We start from the raw sequence: 22,452 nt of genomic DNA, 5'->3' as shown, positions 1-22,452 counted from the left end.
CAACTTCTAAATGTGCCTTTCATGAAAGAATAATCCCTCATTATTAGCCCTGCTCAGGCGCAGCGGGCAGAGGCAGAGCAAGGTGGGGAGGAGAAAGAGCGAGGACCAGATTGCTCTTGAAAGGCAGAGGCGCTCTGGGGCTGCTTCTGGCCAGGGACCCTGCCCAGAGCCATCCCCTCTTTCTCCTCCCCGCCTTGCTCTGCCTCTGCCCGCTGCTCCTGGGGCTGCTCTTGGCCACGCAGCCTCAGTGGGAGCCAGCACTGGCTGTAAGCAGTGAGGAGTGCAGTTCCACTGCAGCTCCTGCACACAACAGCATCTCATGACTGAGCCAGTCGGCAGCTTTTAGAAGAAACCTCCATCCTCATTTTAATACTCAGGACCTTTCCCTGTTCATGAAATGATGGAATTTTCTGGCTGTTATAATGCCAGCTTTTGCTTCCTTTAGCTTCTTTTTCCCCTCAGGTGCAGGTCTATCCCCAGTTTCGTATCTTCAGCTTTTATTGCAAAATGCTTGTGGACACTGCTGAAGGCTGTTGGTTTTCTCATCTCCAGCTCAGATCTTTCCAAGGCTGAATTTTCTCAAAGGTAAACAAGAGAAAGAAGTATGAATAACACAGATTAACACCTAGTGTTTATCACAGAGCAGTGTGTGTGTCTTGTGATATTTTGCAGAAAGCATCTTTTCAAAAAGGTGTTGCCTTCTTAGAGCAATAAACCTTTTCTATTGTGTATTGCATAATCCATCCTGTAGAAGTGTGGTGGCCTTTCAATAAACCTGCCTTGAAGAAGTTTTGTGTGTGTTGCTGGATCATTCGCTCTTCCTAATCAGATATCAACAAATGCTTATTTACACGTGATTGTTTAAAGTCCTCATCCAGCAAAAAAAAAAACTTCTAACATCGTGCTACCAAAGTTGCCAGTGATTTTTATCAGCATGTTCAGAGTGGGCCAGGACTTGGCCAGTTTGAAGACTCTCAGCTAAAAAAAAAATAAAAATAAACACACCAAAAAAAACCCACAAAAAACCACCACCCCCCCCCAAAAAAAACCAAATAAGCAAACCAAAACATAACAAACCCCCCCCCCAAAAAAACCAAAAATACCCACATAAAAAAAGAAAACCAAAAAAAAACCACACAAAAAACCCCAACAAAACAGACAAATCTCAAACAAAGAAGAAAATAAAGCAGAACTTCCTAAGCTACAACCATTTTGTATTTTAAAGAAAGGTAAATCCATGCTTCTGCTACTGAGGTTAGAGGGAGTAGAAAATGCTTAGCCTTTCTGGAATGTTGGCCATTTTCTACTTAGTTATTTTCCAGAATGCTTCATCGTTCTGGAAAGTTGGGTATTTTGTACTTAGTTATTCCCCAGAAAGCTTAAATTTGCTGGAAATTTGGGCTTGAGTATTTTGTATTTAGTTATACCTAAGAATGCTTAACCTTGTGGGAAATTTGGGGGTTTTGTACTTCGTTATTCCCCACACGCTTATCCCCCTTCCCAAAGGAAAAGTCTCCCTTCCCTGCCCAAATGCAAGCTGCTGCTACTCAGATCTCGAAAGAGCTGCCATGAAGAAGGAAGATCCCATAAAAATTGGCTCCACTCAATCTCTGTCCTGCCCAAACCCAGAAAAAATCGGGTCCTATGTAAATGGGAAAAATTCCTTATGCGAGAAGAACAGCTGGAATGGTCAGGGGAGGGACAGGCTGGGAACTGGGGAAAGGTTTTTCTCCAGGTTAGGAACTGAACATGCTCCCAATGAATGGGAACAAGCCCAGGGCTGCCAGAGCTCAAAGAATATTTGGACAACGGGAACAGGGTGGGATTTTCAGGTGTCTGTGCAAGGTCAGGAGCTGAACTGAATGTCCCTTGGGGGTCCCTTCCAACTCAATTCTCTGATTGTAAGCTTTATAGTAGTTCCACGACAAACACACTGGAAAATAACTGGAATATGGAATATTGGTTTATTGGAATATTGGTTTATTGGAATATTTGAATATGGAATATTGGAAGTAGGAATATTGGAATATTGGAATATTTGCATTTATAATATTGGAATGTGGAATATTGGAGCAATGGAATATGAAATATTGGAATATTAGAATACTGGAATGTGGGATATTTGAATATTGGAATATGGGAATATTGGAATATGTACTATTAGAGTATTGGAATATGGAATATTGGAGTATTGGAATGTGGGATATTGGAATATTGGAATTGGAACATTGGAATATTGGAACGTAGAATATGGGAATAGGGAATATTGCAAAAATGGAATGTGCAATACTGCAATATGGGAATATAGGAATATTGAAATGTGGGAATATAGGAATATTCCAATGTTGAAATTTTGGAATGTGGAACATTGGAATATGGGAATAAGCGAATATTAAAATATTGGAATATGGAATCTTGAAATATTGGAATATTGGAATATAGAGTATGGAAGTGTTCGAATATTAGAATATTGGGATATAGAATATTCCAATATTGAAATATTGGAATGTGGAATTTTGAAATATTGGAATATGAGAATAATGGGAAGTAGAATATTGGAATATTGGTCAATGGGGATATTGGAATATTGGAATATGGGAATATGAATTATTAGAATCTGGAATGTTGGAAATATTGGAATATAGGAATATGGAGTATTCCATTATGGGAAGACTGGAATATGGAATATTGGAATATTGGAATATGGAATGTTAGAATATTGGAATATTGAAATATTGGAACATGGAATATTGCAATTTTGGAATATGGAATATTGGTGAAGGGAATAGTGGAATATTGGAACATTAAAATATGGGATAATTGGAGTATTGGTATATGGAATATTGCAATATTAGAATATGGGAGTACGGAAATGTGGGACTATCACAATATGGGAATATGGAATATTGCAATATGGATATATGGAGTATTGGAATGTGGATAATTGGAATACAGACAATTCCATTATTGTTTTATTTAAATTTGGATTATTGGAATATTGGAATATTGAATATTGGAATATGGGAATATTGGAATATGGGAATATTGGAATATTGTATATTCCTATATTGGAATAATGCAAAATGGAGTATTGGAATAGTGGAATATGGAATATCGGAATATACAATATTAGAATATGGAATATTGGTATATTACAATATTGTAACACTGGAATATTGAAAACTGGAATATTGCAATATTGGAATATCTAATATTGGAATATTGGAATATTGGAGTCCTGGAAATGTGCTATCTTGGAATATTGCATAATGGAATATTCCAATATTGGAATTGTGGAAATTGAAATATTGGAATGTGGAATATTGAAAAATTGGAATATGGGATTAATGCAATATAGAATATTGGAATTTTGAATATTCCAATATTGGAATATAGAATATAAGAATATGGAATATTAAAATATTGCAATGTGGAATATTGGAATAGGGAATATTGGAATAGGGAATATTGGAATGTGGAATATTTCACTATCAAAATACTGGAATACAGAATATGAGACTATTGGAATATGGGAATATGGAATATAAGGATGAGGAATAATTTAACATTTGTATATTGGAATATGGAATATTACTATACTGGAATATTACAATATTGGAATCTTAGGATATTGGAATATTATTGGAATATAATATTGGAATATAATAATGGAATATTAAATGTGGAATATTTCATTATGGGATTATGGAGTATTGGAAATATAGACGATTGGAATATGAGAATATTGGAATATTGGAATGTTAGAATATGGAATATTTCGATATTGAAATATGGGAATAATGGAATATTGAAATATTGGAATAAGGAATATTGGAATATAAGTATATGGATTATTGGAAATATTGTAATGAATTTAAAATGTAATATTGGACTATTGGAAAATTGGAATGCTAGAATACTGGAATCTTGAATATTGGAATACTCGATAATAGGAATATTGGAATATTGGAATATGGGAATGCTGGAATATGGAAATATTAGAATGTGGAATACTGAAATATTGATATAGGGGAATATTGGAGAAATTGAAGATAGGAGTATGGAATATTAGAATATTGGAATATTGGAATGCGGAATATTGGAATTTGAAATATTCCGATGTTGGAGTACTGGAATATGGAATATTGGAATATTTGAATATTGGAATATGGAATATTGAATAGTGGAATATGGAATATTGAAATATTGGAATGTGGAATATTGAAATATTGGAATACGGCAATAATGGAATACTGAAATACTGGAATATGGAATATTTGAATATTGGATTATTGGAATATTGAAATCTTGAAATGTTGAAATTGGAATATTGGATTATGGGAATGTGGAATATAGTAATAGGCAAATGTGGAATATGGGAATATGGGAATATTGGAATATGATAATATTGGAATATTTTATGCGGCATATCAAATTATTGAAATATGGAATATTAGAATATCGAAATAGGGAATATTTAAAATATTGGAAAAATGGAATATCAGAATATTGGAATATTGGAATGTGGAAAATTGGAATATTGCCATGTCAAATATTGGAATACGGGAATAGTGGAATATTGGAATATGGAATATGGAATACTCCAATATGGAAATACTGGAATGTGGAGTATTGGAATCTTGGAACCTTGGAACCTTGAAATATGGAATATTGGAATACTGCGCTGTGGAAATATTGGAATATTGGAATGTGGAGTATTGGAATCATGGAACCCTGGAACCTTGGAATATGGAATATTGGAATACTGGAATATTGGTATGAGGAATATTGCAATATGGGAATATGGAGTATAGGATTGTGGAATATTGGAATATTGCAATATTGCAACATTGGAATATGGGAATGCTGAAATATGGAAATATTGGAATGTGGAATATAGAAATATTGGAATGTGGAATATTGAAATATTGATATATGAGAATATTGGGAAAAATGAACATATGAATAGGGAATATTAGAATGTGCAATATTGGAATTTGAAATATTCAGATACTGGAGTACTGGAATATGGAATGTTGGAATATGCGAATATCGGAATATGGAATTTTGGAATATTGGGATATGGAACATTGGAATAATGAAAAATTGATATATAGATTATTCCAATATTGAAATATTGGTACGTGGAATGTTGAAATATTTAAATATTAGAATAATGGAATATATTCCAATATGTAATATTGGAATATGTAATATTGGAACATTGTAATATTGGAATATTGTAAATATTGGAATATTGGATTGCAGAATATTGGAATATTGGATTATGGGAATATTGGAATATGGAGTATTGGAATATTGAAAATATTGGAATTAATAGATTGTGGAATATTGGAACATTGGAAAATGGGAATATTGGAAAATTGGCATATGGAATATTGGAATATTAGGATATTGGAATATTGAAGTATTGGAATGTGGAATATTGGAATATGGAATATTGGAGTATTAGAATACTGGAATATTGGAATATTGAAATTTTTGATTATTGGAATACTGGAATATTCCAATCTTAAAATATTGTAATGTGGAATATTTAAATATTGGATTATAGGAATAATGGAATATTGAAATATTGGAATATTTATATTCCTCTATTGGGATAGTGGAATATGGAATACTGCAATATGGAAACTATTGGAATTAATTGATTGTGGAATATTGGAACATTGGAAAATGGCAATAATGGAATATTAGCATATGGAATATTGGAATATTAGAATATTGGAATATTGGCATATTGGAATGTGGGATATTGGAATATGGAATATTGGAGTATTGGAATAATAGAATATTAGAATATTGGAATATTGAAATATTGGAATAGGTAATATTTGGATACAGAACATTCAAATATTCAAATATTGCCTCAGAAAACCAGCACAACACAGATGAATTATCCCATGTAGTCTCCAGGGTTCGTGGATGAGAGTCCTGATCCAAGAGGGGCCAAGGTGACCCAGGCCAAGCTCTGGGGGAAACAGAGAACGTCCTGGCTGTATCCAGCGAGCTGCCAGCTCAGCAATGGAGCACAGCACGGGCTCAGTCTCCCATTGCTCCCACAGAGGCAGCTGGCACTCTAACACGTGCTGAAAATATCTGGAAAAACATGAGAAGAGCTTTCTGCTGTGGAAAACACTGTTTGGATAAGTTACTGGGCATTGTGGCAGGAGGGACACTGATCATGATGATGTTCTTTGCCGGAATCTGGTACTGCTGGAAGAGGAAATGGTGAGTGTTTTGCTGACTTCTGCCTCAAAAAGTTTCTTTTAAGCCTGATGATAGGAAACATTGCCAGTGAGGCTGCTGTGGAGTTGTGGATGGTCAGTGGTTATCCACATAACTCTGCTGAGGGTTCTGCTGCTGCCCAGTGCTTTCATTGGCCTCCCAATTGCTGGGCCTTGTCCTGGGGAGCCGCTGGGGCTGCAGCCAGTGCTGGCTCCCGCTGAGGCTGCGTGGCCAAGAGCAACCCCAGGAGCAGCGGGCAGAGGCAGAGCAAGGTGGGGAGGAGAAAGAGCGGGGACCAGATTGCCCTTGAAAGGCAGAGGCGCTCTGGGGCTGCTCCTGGCCAGGGACCCTGCCCAGAGCCATCCCCTGCTGGCCGGGGCCTTGAGGGGCAGCTGTCCAGCTGGGCCAAGCTGTGCCAGCAGCTCCAGCCGTGCTGGGGAGCCTTGCCAGCTCTGGGCCCTGCTGGGCACGAGGTTCCCTGTGTGCCAGGGGCAGCTGGGGCCTCAGACACTGCTCTCTCCTCAGGTGCTCCTGTGCACATGCAGAAGAGAAGCCAAAGAGCTCAGGCAATCAGATCCTGACTGATTCCAGTTCTTCACGTCAGCTCCCTTCGGCCCTGTCTGCACTCCTCTCTTGAGCGTGTCCCAGCACCCACACCTCCAAAACAAGAACCCCTCTCCCCAAGCCCCCTGGCCCTGTTCCCCATCCCAGACTGAAGTTGGCGGCCCCTGTCTGCCAGGTCAGGGCTATACCCATGTTTTATATTCAAATTAATGGAGTTGTTCCATCTATTTCTGGGTGGTAGCATCAGCACAGCCCACGTGGCACCAGCACTGGCTGAGCTCCATCTCCACGAGCAGCCATGGATGCCCTCGGTGCGGGCAGGCAGGAGCCGGGCAGGGGCTGCTGTGACCAGAGGCCTCAAGGCGCTGGGGGAGCTCGTGATGAGCATCCCTGGGCTCAGGGCACATCTCCATCAATGGCATCATCTGGGCCTGCACCTCCTCCACTGGCATGCCCAGAAAAAAAGGAAGCCACCAAGAGCATTTCCAGCGACACAGCCTGATCAGCAATGTCAACAGGCAGAATAAAAGTTTTGCTTAAGCAATGGCTTTTTGATAAAACAAAACATTTACAATTACCGCAGCCCATCCATGCAGATGGGGGGACACTGTGGGGATACCGCTAAGGCCATGATGTCACAGCAGGCTCCGGCGTGACAGCAGGCTGAGGTCACAGCAGGCTCTGAGGTCACAGAGGTCCCAGAGCCCCGGGGTTGCACAGCACCACAGGCACCGAGCAGTCAGTCCTGGAGCACAGCTGTTGCGGCAGCAGCGGCGGCGGTGGCAGTGGTGCTGACATTGGGACAGCGGTGGCAGCACAGCGGTGGCAGCAAGAGCTGCGGCACTGGCAGAGGGCAAGGCACCATGGCCCTTGCTCTGCGCCTCTTCCTCCTGCTCCTCCTGGCTGTGGCCCTGCCTGCCAGGGCTGCCCAGGCAGCTCCGTGGCCAGCGCGGGGAGCAGGTGAGCCGGCGGCCTGGCTCCCCTTTCCTGGGACAGCGCTCCCTTCTCCCCAGGAAGTGTTGGGAATGGTTTTGCATAGGGCTACAGGGAGGCTTTCCTTTGTGGGAGGGAGAGAGCCCACAGGGGCCCTGGGCTGCTCTCGTCCAGCCAGGGATGTTGCACCATGGAAAGAATGTGCAGAGTGACCAGAGCCAGCCAAGAGCTTCTCAGACCCTTGGCAGCTTTGGCCATATCCATTCACATGTGGCTCCCAAAGGCTTACCTGATCCCCTTGCAGAACCCAGTTCCCTAAGGCAGAAGGAGATTACATCACACCACAAAAATGCTTCTGATCTGTGTTCCCTTCTAGATGAGCAAGCTGAGAATGTTGTTCCTGCAGCTTGGATGGATGACAGTTTCAATCATATGAGATTTTCTGGAGGCAAGTTCTCAGCATCCCTTTCCTGACAGTAAAACAGTGCAGCAAGAGCTCACTCAGGTGCCTCTTCCCTTAAGGTTATTTCAGGGTTCAGGGATTCTGGAAACTTTGCCCTGCTCCCTTCTGGAGCCCTGAGTGATCCCACCGGTTCGCTGTCAGTGGGAGGAAGGAGCATTTAGCTGTCAATGCTCCTCCCATGTGCAATGCCAGTGTCTCCTTCCATGTGCTCTGTGCAGCCACACAGAAGAGCAAAGAGGGAAGAAAAGGGCCCAGGGCTTAGCCTTGTGTGGCTCCTTGGCTGGATCCAGGCAGCCTGAGCTGTTCATGCTGCCACTCCCAAGCCCTGGCTCTGGCAGGGACTGGATTCAGGGCTGCTGGCAGCTCCAGGGCATCTTTTCTCTGCTGTCTGCCCTGAAAGAGGCTCTTCCATCCCAGTGTGTGGCCACTGGATGCACGTGCTGCCTCTGCCCCTGCTCCTAAGTGGAAGGCAGAGCTGGTGGAGTGCCTTGAAGTACTAACTGCACCCACTGCCACTGCAGCCTGCATCAGAAATGGAACTACTTTCCATTAAGGTTCACCTAGTTGGGACAACCCATACATGGAAGACAATAAACGGCTGGAGGGAGAGAGACTTCTGGACCAGATGCTGAGTGATCTGGAGAGACGCCGTGGTGGCTGCATTTCCCTCAGCCTTCTCCTGACACTCAGCAGCCGGGGGCTTTCCCTGCACATCTGGACACGCTGTGCCCGGCACAGCGGGAAGGGATCCATGGCAGCCTCGCTGCCCCGCTGCTGCTGTCACACCCTGCAGGGCTGTTTCCCAGCCTGGCCTGGCTGCAGCTTCTCCCCAGCCTCTGCAGGAAGGCCCTTGCCATCAGCTCATAGGGAGCCCAAAGTGCTCCTCACGCCATGCACACCCTGAGATCCCCTGAAATTTCCTGTTCTTGGGGTAGATCAGTAAGGGCAGCTTTTTGAAGAAGGGAGGGCCCTGGCAAATCCAGAAAATTTCTATGATATCCTGATCCATATCCATGATTTTCACAAGCATTGCCTCCTAAGGATGGCATTTCCCCAGTGGGGAATGGCTCCATCTGATCCTGTTGTCCCTTCATCCAGCAATGAAAGGAAAGACTGGCCTGAAAGAAGCATTTCCCCGAGGAGGCAGTGGTTCTGTTCCAGCCTCTGCTGCAGGAATGGAGGCCATGCCAGGCACAGTGACAGGAGGTAATTGCTGTGCCTCTGGGCCTGAGCCCTGCTGAGCCTTGAGCTGCCATCTCTGCTGCTGGGCAGAGCGGGCACAGCCCGCACAAGAGCGGCACAGCCCAGAGGAATTATCCCGAGCAGGCTCAGGGCACTCGGCTACTGAGCAGTCCTGCTGGGCTCCCTCTGTGGGAGACACTGCCCAAAACCTGGGAGGGGCTGCAAGGGGTGCCCATGATGGGGAAAGGGCAGAGGGGGAGATCAGGGCTCCAGGGTGTCCTGACAGGGCCTGACTCTGTCCCCTGGGGCTGGGGGAGCTAGCCATGATGATGGACAGAGTGGGGTTAGAAAGGATGGTTGTTGCACTGCCTGCTGCAATTTTCCCAAGGCTTTTATGGAGGTTATCCTCACTGGGACTGACAGAAGCCCCAGAAGCCCTGGGTGCTGCAACTGCAGGGATCTTGCACAGGGCATAGAAATAGGGGGCAGAGTGACCATGAGTCTGTCCAGAGCTCCCCAGGCCCATCTGCAGCTTTGGCCTTCTCCGTTCACATCAGCGTCTTACAACCTTACCTGCCCCCTGGCAGTGCCCAGGTCCCTAAGGCATGGTCCCAACACACCATGGAAATTCTTCTCATCTGTGCTCCTTTCTAGGGGAGAGTGCTTGGACAGCTTCTCAAGTAGCTGGGCTTCATGAAGATCTGCAGTCTCTGGAGCCTCCTGACGGTATGTTCTCACTGTCCCACCAAGGAATAATTATCGACAACCTAGTAGGAACCAGGTGACTGAAGCTTCTGTGGCTGTTGAGTTACAGGTGTGTCTGTAGGGAAGACTTTTCCTGGTCCTTTGCTGGATGCTGCACACAAGCTCAGCTCCCGTCACAGGGGTGAGTAGTGTATCCCTGCTGACCCCACAGGCTGAGCGCTGCTTTTGTGGGATCCATTCCTGAAAAAATTGAAATATCTTCTCTTAAGGTTCCCTGAGAAAGAAGAACAAACAAATAGGAAATAGTGAGTCTCTGGAGGCATCCGATTTTCTGGATCAGATGCTGAGTGATCTGGAGAGACGCCGTGGTGGGTGCATTTCCCTCAGCCTTCTCCTGACACTCAGCAGCCGGGGGCTTTCTCTGCACATCTGGACACGCCATGCCCGGCACAGCGGAAAGGGATCCATGGCAGCCTCGCTGCCCCGCTGCTGCTGTCACACCCTGCAGGGCTGTTTCCCAGCCTGGCCTGGCTGCAGCTTCTCCCCAGCCTCTGCAGGGAGGCCTATGGCATTAGCTCACAGGGAGCCCAAAGTGTCCCAGGGGCCATGCACAACCTGAGATCCCTGAAATTTCCTGTTCTTGGGGTAGATCAATAAGGGCAGCTTTTGAAGAAGGGAGGGCCCTGGCAAATCCAGAAAATTTCTATGATATCCTGATCCATATCCATGACTTTGACAAGCATTGCCTGCTGAGAATGGCACCTCCCCAAAGGGGAATGACTCTGTCTGATCCTGTTGTGCCTTTATCCAGCAGTGAAAGGAAAGACTGGCCTGAAGGATACATTTCCCGGAGGAAGCAGTGGTTCTGTTCTAGCCTCTGCTGCAGGAAGGGAGGCCATGCCAGGCACAGTGACAGGAGGTAATTGCTGTGCCTCTGGGCCTGAGTCCTGCTGAGCCTTGAGCTGCCATCTCTGCTGCTGGGCAGAGCGGGCACAGCCCGCACAAGAGCGGCACAGCCCAGAGGAATTATCCCGAGCAGGCTCAGGGCACTCGGGTACTGAGCAGTCCTGCTGGGCTCCCTCTGTGGGAGACACTGCCCAAAACCTGGGAGGGGCTGCAAGGGGTGCCCATGGTGGGGAAAGGGCAGAGGGGGAGATCAGGGATCCAGTGTGTCCTGACAGGGCCTGACTCTGTCCCCTGGGGTTGGGGGAGCTTCCTGAAAAGAAGGACGGAGAGAGGTTGGGAGGGATGGTTGTGTCGCTGTCTGCTGCAATTTTACCCAGGGATTTAGGGAGGGTTTCTTCTCTGGGACTGACAGAATCCCCAGGGGCCCTTGGTGCTGCAACTGCCCGTCCAGGGTTGTTGCACAGGGCATGGACAGAGTGAGCACAGTGACCATGAGTCTGCTTACAGCTCCCCAGGCCCTTCTGCAGCTTTGGCCTTGTCCATTCATATCTGGGTCCCACAGGCGTACCTGACCCCCTGGCAGTACCCACGTCCCTAAGGCAGAAGGGGATCCCAGCACACCATGGCAATGCTTCTCACCTGTGCTCCATTCTAGGTGAGAGTGCTTGGACAGCTTCTCAAGTAGCTGGGCTTCATGAATATCTGCAGTCTCTGGAGCCTCTTGACGGTATGTTTTCACTGTCCTACCACAGAATTATCATTGACAACCTAGTAGAAACCATGTGACTGAATCTTCTGTGGCTGTTGAGTTACAGGTGTGTCTGCAGGGAGCACTTTCCCTGATCCTTTTCTGGATGCTGCACACAAGCCCAGTTCTAATCACAGGGGTGAGTAGTGTGTCCCTGCTGACCCCACAGGCTGAGCAATGCTTTTGTGGGATCCATTCCTGAAAAAATTGAAATGTCTTCTTTTAAGGTTCCCGGAGACTGAAGAACAAACAAATAGGAAATAGTGAGTCTCTGGAGGCATCCGATTTTGTGGACCAGATGCTGAGTGATCTGGAGAGACGCCGTGGTGGGTGCATTTCCCCCAGCCTTCTCCTCACACTCAGCAGCCGGGGGCTTTCTCTGCACATCTGGACACGCCGTGCCCGGCAAAGCGGGAAGGAATCCATGGCATCCTCGCTGCTTCACTGCTGCTGTCACACTCTGCAGGGCTGTTTCCCAGCCTGGCCTGGCTGCTGCTTCTCCCCAGCCTCTGCAGGAAGGCCTTTGGCATCAGCTCACAGGGAGCACAAAGTGCCCCATTGGGCATGCACACCGTGAGATCCCCTGAAATTTCCTGATTTCCCAGCACGTGAGGAGGGGCAGCTGTTTGGAGAAGGGGGGCTCTGGCCATCCCCATAACATGGCCCTTCTCCTGATCCTTACCAAAATCTATGACAAGCATTGACTCCTGAAGATGTCACCTCCCCAATGCGGAACCACTCCATCTGATCCAGCTGTCCCTCTTTCTTTCTCCAGAAATGGAAGTAAAGACTGGATTGGCGGCTCTGATTCCCAGAGGAAGCACTGCTTCTGTGCCAGCCTCTACTGCAGGAAGGGAGGCAATGCCAGGCACAGCCACAGGAGGTAATTGCTGTGCCTCTGGGCTTGTGTCCTGCTGAGCCTTGAGCTGCCATATCTGCTGCCTTCCTGCCGGGGATGTGGCACAGGACCTGCAAACAGTGTGGAGAATGACCAGGGTCAACCCAGAGCTCCCCAGGCCCCTCTGCAACATTGGCCATGCCCATTCACATCTTGCTCCCACAGCCTTGCCCGACCCCCTTGCAGTGCTCAGGTCCCTAACGCAGAAGGGAATCCCAGAATACCATGGCAATGCTTCTGATCTGTGCTCCCTTCTTGGTTGGGATTGTGACATGGATTATTTAGAAAATCTGGGGAACAGCGGTGTGAAGAATCTAGAGCATGGTGAGGGAAAGTTCTCAGTGTGCCTTTCCTGACAGAATAGTCTGTGTCACTGGGGAAAGGGCTCACTCCTGTGATGATTTCCTTTATATAATGTCAGGGTTGAGGGATTCTGGCATCTTTGCCCTGCTCCTTTCAGGAGCCCTGGCTGGATGCTGTGGGATCACTGTCAGGGGGAGAAAGGAGCATTTAGTCCAGCTTCTTCCCATGTGCACTGCCAGTGTCTCCTTCCATGTTCTCTGTGCAGCCACACAGACGAGCAGAGAGGGAAGGGAAGGGCCCAGGGCTATTCCTTGTGTGGCTCCTTTGCTGGCTCCAGGCAGCCTGAGCTGGTCCCACTGCCACTGCCAAGCCCTGTCCCTGGCAGGGGCTGGGTTCAGATCTGCTGGCAGCTGCAGGGCGTCTTTTCTCCCCTGACTGCCCTGCAAGAGGCCCTTCCATCCTAGCTTGGGGCCACTGGAGGCACGTGCGGAGTCTGCCCCTGCTCCTGAGCAGAAGGCAGAGCTGAGAGAGTGCCTTGGAGCACTCAATGAAATCACTGCCACTGCAGCCTGAATGAGAAATGGAAATACTTTCCATTAAGGTCCTCCTGGTTGGAAGAACCCAGACATAGGAGACAAGAAATTGCTGGAGGCTGACAGACTTTTGGACCAGATGCCGAATGGTCTGCATGGACGCCGTGGTGGGTGCATTTCCCTCAGCCTTCTCCTGACACTCAGCAGCCGGGGGATTTCCCTGCACATCTGGACACGCCGTGCCCGGCACAGCGGGAAGGGATCCATGGCAGCCTCGCTGCCCCACTGCTGCTGTCACACCCTGCAGGGCTGTTTCCAGCCTGGCCTGGCTGCAGCTTCTCCCCAGCCTCTGCAGGAAGGCCCTTGCCATCAGCTCACAGGGAGCCCAAAGTGTCCCAGGGGCCATGCACTCCCTGAGATCCCTGAAATTTCCTGTTCTTGGGGTAGATCAGTAAGGGCAGCTTTTGGAGAAGGGAGGGCCCTGGCAAATCCAGAAAATTTCTATGATATCCTGATCCATATCCATGATTTTCACAAGCATTGCCTCCTAAGGATGGCATTTCCCCAGTGGGGAATGGCTCCCTCTGATCCTGTTGTCCTTTCATCCAGCAATGAAAGGAAAGACTGGCCTGAAGGAAGCATTTCCCCGAGGAGGCAGTGGTTCTGTTCCAGCCTCTGCTGCAGGAAGGGAGGCCATGCCAGGCACAGTGACAGGAGGTAATTGCTGTGCCTCTGGGCCTGAGTCCTGCTGAGCCTTGAGCTGCCATCTCTGCTGCTGGGCAGAGCGGGCACAGCCCGCACAAGAGCGGCACAGCCCAGAGGAATTATCCCGAGCAGGCTCAGGGCACTCGGGTACTGAGCAGTCCTGCTGGGCTCCCTCTGTGGGAGACACTGCCCAAAACCTGGGAGGGGCTGCAAGGGGTGCCCATGATGGGGAAAGGGCAGAGGGGGAGATCAGGGCTCCAGTGTGTCCTGACAGGGCCTGACTCTGTCCCCTGGGGCTGGGGGAGCTGGCCATGATGATGGACAGAGTGGGGTTAGGAAGGATGGTTGTTGCACTGCCTGTGGCAATTTTCCAAGGGTTTAATGGAGGTTATCCTCCCTGGAACTGACAGAAGCCCCAGAAGCCCTGGGTGCTGCAACTGCAGGGATCTTGCACAGGGCATAGAAATAGGGGGCAGAGTGACCATGAGTCTGCCCAGAGCTCCCCAGGCCCATCTGCAGCTTTGGCCTTCTCCGTTCACATCAGCGTCTTACAACCTTGCCTGCCCCCTGGCAGTGCCCAGGTCCCTAAGGCATGGTCCCAACACATCATGGAAATCCTTCTCATCTGTGCTCCATTCTAGGTGAGAGTGCTTGGACAGCTTCTCAAGTAGCTGGGCTTCATGAAGATCTGCAGTCTCTGGAGCCTCCTGACGGTATGTTCTCACTGTCCCACCAAGGAATAATCATTGACAACCTAGTAGGAAGCAGGTGACTGAATTTTCTGTGGCTGTTGAGTTACAGGTGTGTCTGTAGGGAAGACTTTTCCTGGTCCTTTGCTGGATGCTGCACACAAGCCCAGCTCCCGTCACAGGGGTGAGTAGTGTGTCCCTGCTGACCCCACAGGCTGAGCGCTGCTTTTGTGGGATCCATTCCTGAAAAAATTGAAATATCTTCTCTTAAGGTTCCCTGAGAAAGAAGAACAAACAAATAGGAAATAGTGAGTCTCTGGAGGCATCCGATTTTCTGGACCAGATGCTGAGTGATCTGGAGAGACGCCGTGGTGGCTGCATTTCCCTCAGCCTTCTCCTGACACTCAGCAGCCGGGGGCTTTCTCTGCACATCTGGACACGCCGTGCCCGGCACAGCGGGAAGGGATCCATGGCAGCCTCGCTGCCCCGCTGCTGCTGTCACACCCTGCAGGGCTGTTTCCCAGCCTGGCCTGGCTGCAGCTTCTCCCCAGCCTCTGCAGGGAGGCCTATGGCATCAGCTCACAGGGAGCCCAAAGTGTCCCAGGGGCCATGCACTCCCTGAGATCCCTGAAATTTCCTGTTCTTGGGGTAGATCAGTAAGGGCAGCTTTTGAAGAAGGGAGGGCCCTGGCAAATCCAGAAAATTTCTATGATATCCTGATCCATATCCATGACTTTGACAAGCATTGCCTGCTGAGAATGGCACCTCCCCAAAGGGGAATGACTCTGTCTGATCCTGTTGTCCCTTCATCCAGCAATGAAAGGAAAGACTGGCCTGAAGGATACATTTCCCCGAGGAAGCAGTGATTCTGTTCTAGCCTCTGCTGCAGGAAGGGAGGTGATGCCAGGCACAGTGACAGGAGGTAATTGCTGTGCCTCTGGGCCTGAGTCCTGCTGAGCCTTGAGCTGCCATCTCTGCTGCTGGGCAGAGCGGGCACAGCCCGCACAAGAGCGGCACAGCCCAGAGGAATTATCCCGAGCAGGCTCAGGGCACTCGGCTACTGAGCAGTCCTGCTGGGCTCCCTCTGTGGGAGACACTGCCCAAAACCTGGGAGGGGCTGCAAGGGGTGCCCATGGTGGGGAAAGGGCAGAGGGGGAGATCAGGGCACCAGTGTGTCCTGACAAGGCCTGACTCTGTCCCCTGGAGTTGGGGGAGCTGCCTAAAAAGAAGGATGGAGAGAGGTTGGGAGGGATGGTTCTGTCGCTGCCTGCTGCAATTTTACCCAGGGATTTAGGGAGGGTTTCTTCTCTGGGACTGACAGAATCCCCAGGGGCCCTTGGTGCTGCAACTGTCTGTTCAGGGTTGTTGCACAGGGCATGGACAGAGTGAGCACAGTGACCATGAGTCTGCTTACAGCTCCCCAGGCCGTTCTGCAGCTTTGGCCTTGTCCATTCATATCTGGGTCCCACAGGCGTACCTGACCCCCTGGCAGTACCCAGGACCCTAAGGCGGAAGGGGATCCCAGCACACCATGGCAATGCTTCTCACCTGTGCTCCATTCTAGGTGAGAGTGCTTGGACAGCTTCTCAAGTAGCTTGGCTTCATGAAGATCTGCAGCCACTGGAGCCTCCTGCAGGTATGTTTTCACTGTCCTACCACAGAATTATCATTGACAACCTAGTAGAAACCATGTGACTGAATCTTCTGTGGCTGTTGAGTTACAGGTGTGTCTGCAGGGAGCACTTTCCCTGATTCTTTTCTGGATGTTGCACACAAGCCCAGTTCTAAGCACAGGGGTGAGTAGTGTGTCCCTGCTGACCCCACAGGCTGAGCAATGCTTTTGTGGGATCCATTCCTGAAAAAATTGAAATGTCTTCTTTTAAGGTTCCCGGAGACCGAAGAACAAACAAATAGGAAATAGTGACTCACTGGAGGCATCCGATTTTGTGGACCAGATGCTGAGTGATCTGGAGAGACGCCGTGGTGGGTGCATTTCCCCCAGCCTTCTCCTGACTCTCAGCAGCCGGGGGCTTTCTCTGCACATCTGGACACGCCGTACCCGGCACAGCGGGAAGGAATCCATGGCATCCTCGCTGCTTCACTGCTGCTGTCACACTCTGCAGGGCTGTTTCCCAGCCTGGCCTGGCTGCAGCTTCTCCCCAGCCTCTGCAGGAAGGCCTTTGGCATCAGCTCACAGAGAGCACAAAGTGCCCCATTGGGCATGCACACCGTGAGATCCTCTGAAATTTCCTGGTTTCCCAGCACGTGAGGAGGGGCAGCTGTTTGGAGAAGGGGGGCTCTGGCCATCCCCATAACATGGCCCTTCTCCTGATCCTTACCAAAATCTATGACAAGCATTGACTCCTGAAGATGTCACCTCCCCAATGCGGAACCACTCCATCTGATCCAGCTGTCCCTCTTTCTTTCTCCAGAAATGGAAGTAAAGACTGGATTGGCGGCTCTGATTCCCAGAGGAAGCACTGCTTCTGTGCCAGCCTCTACTGCAGGAAGGGAGGCAATGCCAGGCACAGCCACAGGAGGTAATTGCTGTGCCTCTGGGCTTGTGTCCTGCTGAGCCTTGAGCTGCCATATCTGCTGCCTTCCTGCCGGGGATGTGGCACAGGACCTGCAAACAGTGTGGAGAATGACCAGGGTCAACCCAGAGCTCCCCAGGCCCCTCTGCAACATTGGCCATGCCCATTCACATCTTGCTCCCACAGCCTTGCCCGACCCCCTTGCAGTGCTCAGGTCCCTAACGCAGAAGGGAATCCCAGAACATCATGTCAATGCTTCTGATCTGTGCTCCCTTCTTGGTTGGGATTGTGACATGGGTTATTTAGAAAATCTGGTGAACGGCAGTGTGAAGACTCTAGAGCATGGTGGGGGCAAGTTCTCAGTGTGCCTTTCCTGACAGAATAGTCTGTGTCACTGTGGAAAGGGCTCACTGCTGTGATTTTTCTTTTTACATTTTGCCAGCGTTGAGGGATTCTGGCATCTTTGCCCTGCTCCCTTCAGGAGCCCTTGGTGGATGTGGTGGGATTACTGTCAGGGGGAGGAAGGAGCATTTAGTCCAGCTTCTTCCCATGTGCATTGCAAGTGTCTCCTTCCATGTGCTCTGTGCAGCCACACAGACGAGCAGAGAGGGAAGAGAAGGGCCCAGGGCTGTTCCTTGTGTGGCTCCTTTGCTGGTTCCAGGCAGCCTGAGCTGCTGCCAAGCCCTGTCCCTGGCAGGGGCTGGGTTCAGATCTGCTGGCATCTCCAGGGAGTCTTTTCTCCCTTGACTGCCATGCAAGGGGTTCCTTCAATCTTAGTATGTGGCCACTAGAGGCACGTGGTGCCTCAGCCCCTGTTCCTGAGCAGAAGGGGGAGATGAGAGAGTGCCTCGGAGCACTCAATGAAATCACTGCCCCTGCAGCCTGAATGAGAAATGGAAATACTTTCCGTTAAGGTCCTCCTGGTTGGAACAACCCAGACATAGGAGACAAGAAATTGCTGGAGGCTGACAGACTTCTGGACCAGATGCTGAGTGATCTGGAGAGACGCCGTGGTGGGTGCATTTCCCCCAGCCTTCTCCTGACACTCAGCAGCCGGGGGCTTTCCCTGCACATCTGGACACGCTGTGCCCGGCACAGCGGGAAGGGATCCATGGCAGCCTCGCTGCCCCGCTGCTGCTGTCACACCCTGCAGGGCTGTTTTCCAGCCTGGCCTGGCTGCAGCTTCTCCCCAGCCTCTGCAGGAAGGCCCTTGCCATCAGCTCATAGGGAGCCCAAAGTGCTCCACACGCCATGCACACCCTGAGATCCCCTGAAATTTCCTGTTCTTGGGGTAGATCAGTAAGGGCAGCTTTTTGAAGAAGGGAGGGCCCTGGCAAATCCAGAAAATTTCTATGATATCCTGATCCATATCCATGATTTTCACAAGCATTGCCTCCTAAGGATGGCATTTCCCCCGTGGGGAATGGCTCCATCTGATCCTGTTGTCCCTTCATCCAGCAATGAAAGGAAAGACTGGCCTGAAGGAAGCATTTCTCCGAGGAGGCAGTAGTTCTGTTCCAGCCTCTGCTGCAGGAAGGGAGGCCATGCCAGGCACAGTGACAGGAGGTAATTGCTGTGCCACTGGGCCTGAGCCCTGCTGAGCCTTGAGCTGCCATCTCTGCTGCTGGGCAGAGCGGGCACAGCTCGCACAAGAGCGGCACAGCCCAGAGGAATTATCCCGAGCAGGCTCAGGGCACTCGGCTACTGAGCAGTCCTGCTGGGCTCCCTCTGTGGGAGACACTGCCCAAAACCTGGGAGGGGCTGCAAGGGGTGCCCATGATGGGGAAAGGGCAGAGGGGGAGATCAGGGCTCCAGGGTGTCCTGACAGGAACTGACTCTGTCCCCTGGGGCTGGGGGAGCTGGCCATGATGATGGACAGAGTGGGGTTAGGAAGGATGGTTGTTGCACTGCCTGCTGCAATTTTCCCAAGGCTTTTATGGAGGTTATCCTCACTGGGACTGACAGAAGCCCCAGAAGCCCTGGGTGCTACAACTGCAGGGATCTTGCACAGGGCATAGAAATAGGGGGCAGAGTGACCATGAGTCTGCCCAGAGCTCCCCAGGCCCATCTGCAGCTTTGGCCTTCTCCGTTCACATCAGCGTCTTACAACCTTGCCTGCCCCCTGGCAGTGCCCAGGTCCCTAAGGCATGGTCCCAACACATCATGGAAATCCTTCTCATCTGTGCTCCATTCTAGGGGAGAGTGCTTGGACAGCTTCTCAAGTAGCTTGGCTTCATGAAGATCTGCAGTCTCTGGAGCCTCCTGACGGTATGTTCTCACTGTCCCACCAAGGAATAATTATCGACAACCTAGTAGGAAGCAGGTGACTGAATCTTCTGTGGCTGTTGAGTTACAGGTGTGTCTGTAGGGAAGACTTTTCCTGGTCCTTTGCTGGATGCTGCACACAAGCCCAGCTCCCGTCACAGGGGTGAGTAGTGTGTCCCTGCTGACCCCATAGGCTGAGCGCTGCTTTTGTGGGATCCATTCCTGAAAAAATTGAAATACCTTCTCTTAAGGTTCCCGGAGACCGAAGAACAAACAAATAGGAAATAGTGACTCACTGGAGGCATCCGATTTTGTGGACCAGATGCTGAGTGATCTGGAGAGACGCTGTGGTGGGTGCAATTCCCTCAGCCTTCTCCTGACACTCAGCAGCCGGGGGCTTTCTCTGCACATCTGGACCCGCCGTGCCCGGCACAGCGGGAAGGGATCCATGGTATCCTCGCTGCTTCACTGCTGCTGTCACACTCTGCAGGGCTGTTTCCTAGCCTGGCCTGGCTGCAGCTTCTCCCCAGCTTCTGCAGGAAGGCCTTTGGCATCAGCTCACAGGGAGCCGAATGTGCCCCATGGGCCATGCACACCCTGAGATCCCCTGAAATTTCCTGTTCTTGATGTAGATCAGAACAGGTGGTGGTTGGGACAAGAGAGAGCCCTGTCACAGCCTCAAGAGCCTGGGTCTTTTTCTGATCCTTATCCACGATTTACACAAGTAATGCCTCCTTAACATGCCACCTCCCTGAATGGGAATGGCTCCATCTGATCCAGATGTCCTTTTTCTTTCTCAAGCAATGAAGCAAAAGAATGTGCAGATGCTGGCATATCCTAGAGGAAGCAATAGCTCTGTGCCAGCCGCTGATGAAGGAAAGGAGAAGATGCCAGGAACAAGCACAAGCACAGGAGGTAATTGCTGTGCCAGGCTCAGCCCTTGCCCTTGCACAGCCCAGCAGCAGCCAAAGCTGGAGGTGCCTCTGTTTCCAGGCCTCTGGAGCTCGTTCCCAGCCCCTGGGCAAGGGGACTCATGCACCAAGGTCCCTCCTGCTGCAGCTGCTCCCAGAGCTGCCCTGAGAGCCCAGAGGCCCAAGGCACAGGAGCAGCCCCGAGCAGGAGCCCTGCCATGAGCCCAGGGCCACAGCCAGCCCTGGCTCCTGACTGGGCAGGGGCTGCACTGGGTCCTGACAGGGCCTGACTGTGTCCCCTGGGGCTGGGGCAGCTGTCACGGGGCAGGGAGGCTCTGGCCCTGTGCAATCCCCTCACTGCTCCTGGCAGTGGCTGCTCAGGGCTGGCTTGGGCCCGGGTCCCTGGAAGGAGCCACTGCCCAAGCAACTGTGCTGCCCCCGGGCTCTCCTCTCGGCCTTCTGGGCTTTGTTGGGTGGCACAGCCTGTGCCAGGGGGGCCAAGGTGCCCCAGGCCCCAGCTCTGGGGGAACAGAGAGCATCCTGGCTGTATCCAGCGAGCTGCCAGCTCAGCAGTGGAACACAGCACGGGCTCAGACACTCCATTGCTCCCACAGAGACAGCCGTCACCACAACACATGTTCCCGATTTCAAGAAGGAAGATGGAAAGGGTTTTTGTCAGGATACATGCTGCTGGGTGCCGTTAATGGCATTTCTGGTTGTTTTGGAGCCCTTCCTCGTGTTCTGCTGTATAGGAATCTGGTTTTGCTGGAAGAGGAAATGGTGAGTGTTTTGTTGCTTTCCCCTTCAGACAGCTTCATTTCATGGTCGCTTGTAGGCAGCAAACATTGCCAGTGAGGCTGCTGTGGAGTTGTGCATGGTCAGTGGTTGTCCACATAACTCTGCTGAGGGTTCTGCTGCTGCCCAGTGCTTTCATTGGCCTCCCAATTGCTGGGCCTTGTCCTGGGGAGCCGCTGGGGCTGCAGCCGGTGCTGGCTCCCACTGAGGCTGCGTGGCCAAGAGCAGCCCCAGGAGCAGCGGGCAGAGGCAGAGCAAGGTGGGGAGGAGAAAGAGTGGGGACCAGATTGCCCTTGAAAGGCAGAGGTGCTCTGGGGCTGCTCCTGGCCAGGGACCCTGCCCAGAGCCATCCCCTGCTGGCCGGGGCCTTGAGGGGCAGCTGTCCAGCTGGGCCAAGCTGTGCCAGCAGCTCCAGCCGTGCTGGGGAGCCTTGCCAGCTCTGGGCCCTGCTGGGCACGAGGCTCCCTGTGTGCCAGGGGCAGCTGGGGCCTCAGACACTGCTCTCTCCTCAGGTGCGCCTTTGCAGCTTCACGAGACCAGACAAAGCCATCAGTTGGAGACACCATTGCCTGTCATCGACCATCCCCATGCCAGTGTCCACTGGTTCCATCACAGCTGCCTTACCAGCTTGTTGCCGTGGACGTGCTGCCACCACCCAGAACAAAACCCTTTGTCCCCAAAGGTGCGGGCCCTGGTGTTCAGCCAGGGCTGAAGGCAGCCCACTCCTTCTAGGGATTGGTTTGAGTTCAGCAACACCTTTGGGCTTCAGCTCTGGTGTCTGGGTGGTACCACCAGCACTGGCTGAGCTCCTTGTCTGGGCTCTGCCAGGGCTGGGCAGGCAGCAGTCAGGCATCGGGCTCATAAGACACAGCCATGTAGTTTTTTCTTCATTTTTCATTTTTAGAAATGTTTAGAACTCTTTATTGTATATAGGTATCCCCAAATATTTTCTCATTATTTCCACAATAGTTTAGGATTTTTCAAAGTTGTTTTAGAATTCTGAAAACTTAGAACACATTTACACATTTAGAATAAAGTATAAAATTGCATTTAATTGCTACTCTTTACT

At 50.1% G+C, this 22,452-nt stretch overlaps 2 protein-coding genes and 1 long non-coding RNA gene across 3 annotated transcripts in view; 2 read left to right on the top strand and 1 right to left on the bottom strand.

Annotated features, from left to right (window-relative positions):
* LOC306807333 (EF-hand and coiled-coil domain-containing protein 1-like) overlaps positions 1-9,525 on the top strand; it is a 43,392-nt gene extending 33,867 nt beyond the window's left edge. Inside the window, 1 exon segment of the mRNA XM_079316806.1 lies at positions 9,308-9,525. Within this exon segment, the coding sequence (XP_079172932.1) occupies positions 9,308-9,313 (6 nt within the window). The 3' untranslated portion in view covers positions 9,314-9,525.
* Positions 1-22,452, top strand: part of LOC306807319 (uncharacterized protein) — a 180,597-nt gene that overhangs the window by 43,300 nt on the left and 114,845 nt on the right. Inside the window, exons 5-14 of the mRNA XM_079316784.1 lie at positions 10,206-10,277; positions 10,366-10,464; positions 10,908-11,015; positions 11,818-11,889; positions 11,978-12,076; positions 14,094-14,201; positions 18,327-18,425; positions 18,871-18,978; positions 19,609-19,680; positions 19,769-19,840. Of these exons, the coding sequence (XP_079172910.1) occupies positions 10,206-10,277; positions 10,366-10,464; positions 10,908-11,015; positions 11,818-11,889; positions 11,978-12,076; positions 14,094-14,201; positions 18,327-18,425; positions 18,871-18,978; positions 19,609-19,680; positions 19,769-19,840 (909 nt within the window). The remainder of the gene's footprint in view (positions 1-10,205; positions 10,278-10,365; positions 10,465-10,907; positions 11,016-11,817; positions 11,890-11,977; positions 12,077-14,093; positions 14,202-18,326; positions 18,426-18,870; positions 18,979-19,608; positions 19,681-19,768; positions 19,841-22,452) is intronic.
* The window catches only part of LOC306807336, a 186,822-nt gene that overhangs the window by 62,937 nt on the left and 101,433 nt on the right, over positions 1-22,452 (bottom strand). The window lies entirely within an intron of this gene.

This window comes from Erithacus rubecula (assembly GCF_903797595.1).
Source record: "Erithacus rubecula genome assembly, chromosome: 13".
Lineage (NCBI taxonomy): Eukaryota > Metazoa > Chordata > Aves > Passeriformes > Muscicapidae > Erithacus > Erithacus rubecula.
The sequence above is the reverse complement of the archived record's forward strand: the minus strand, read 5'-3'. Positions and strand labels throughout refer to the sequence as shown.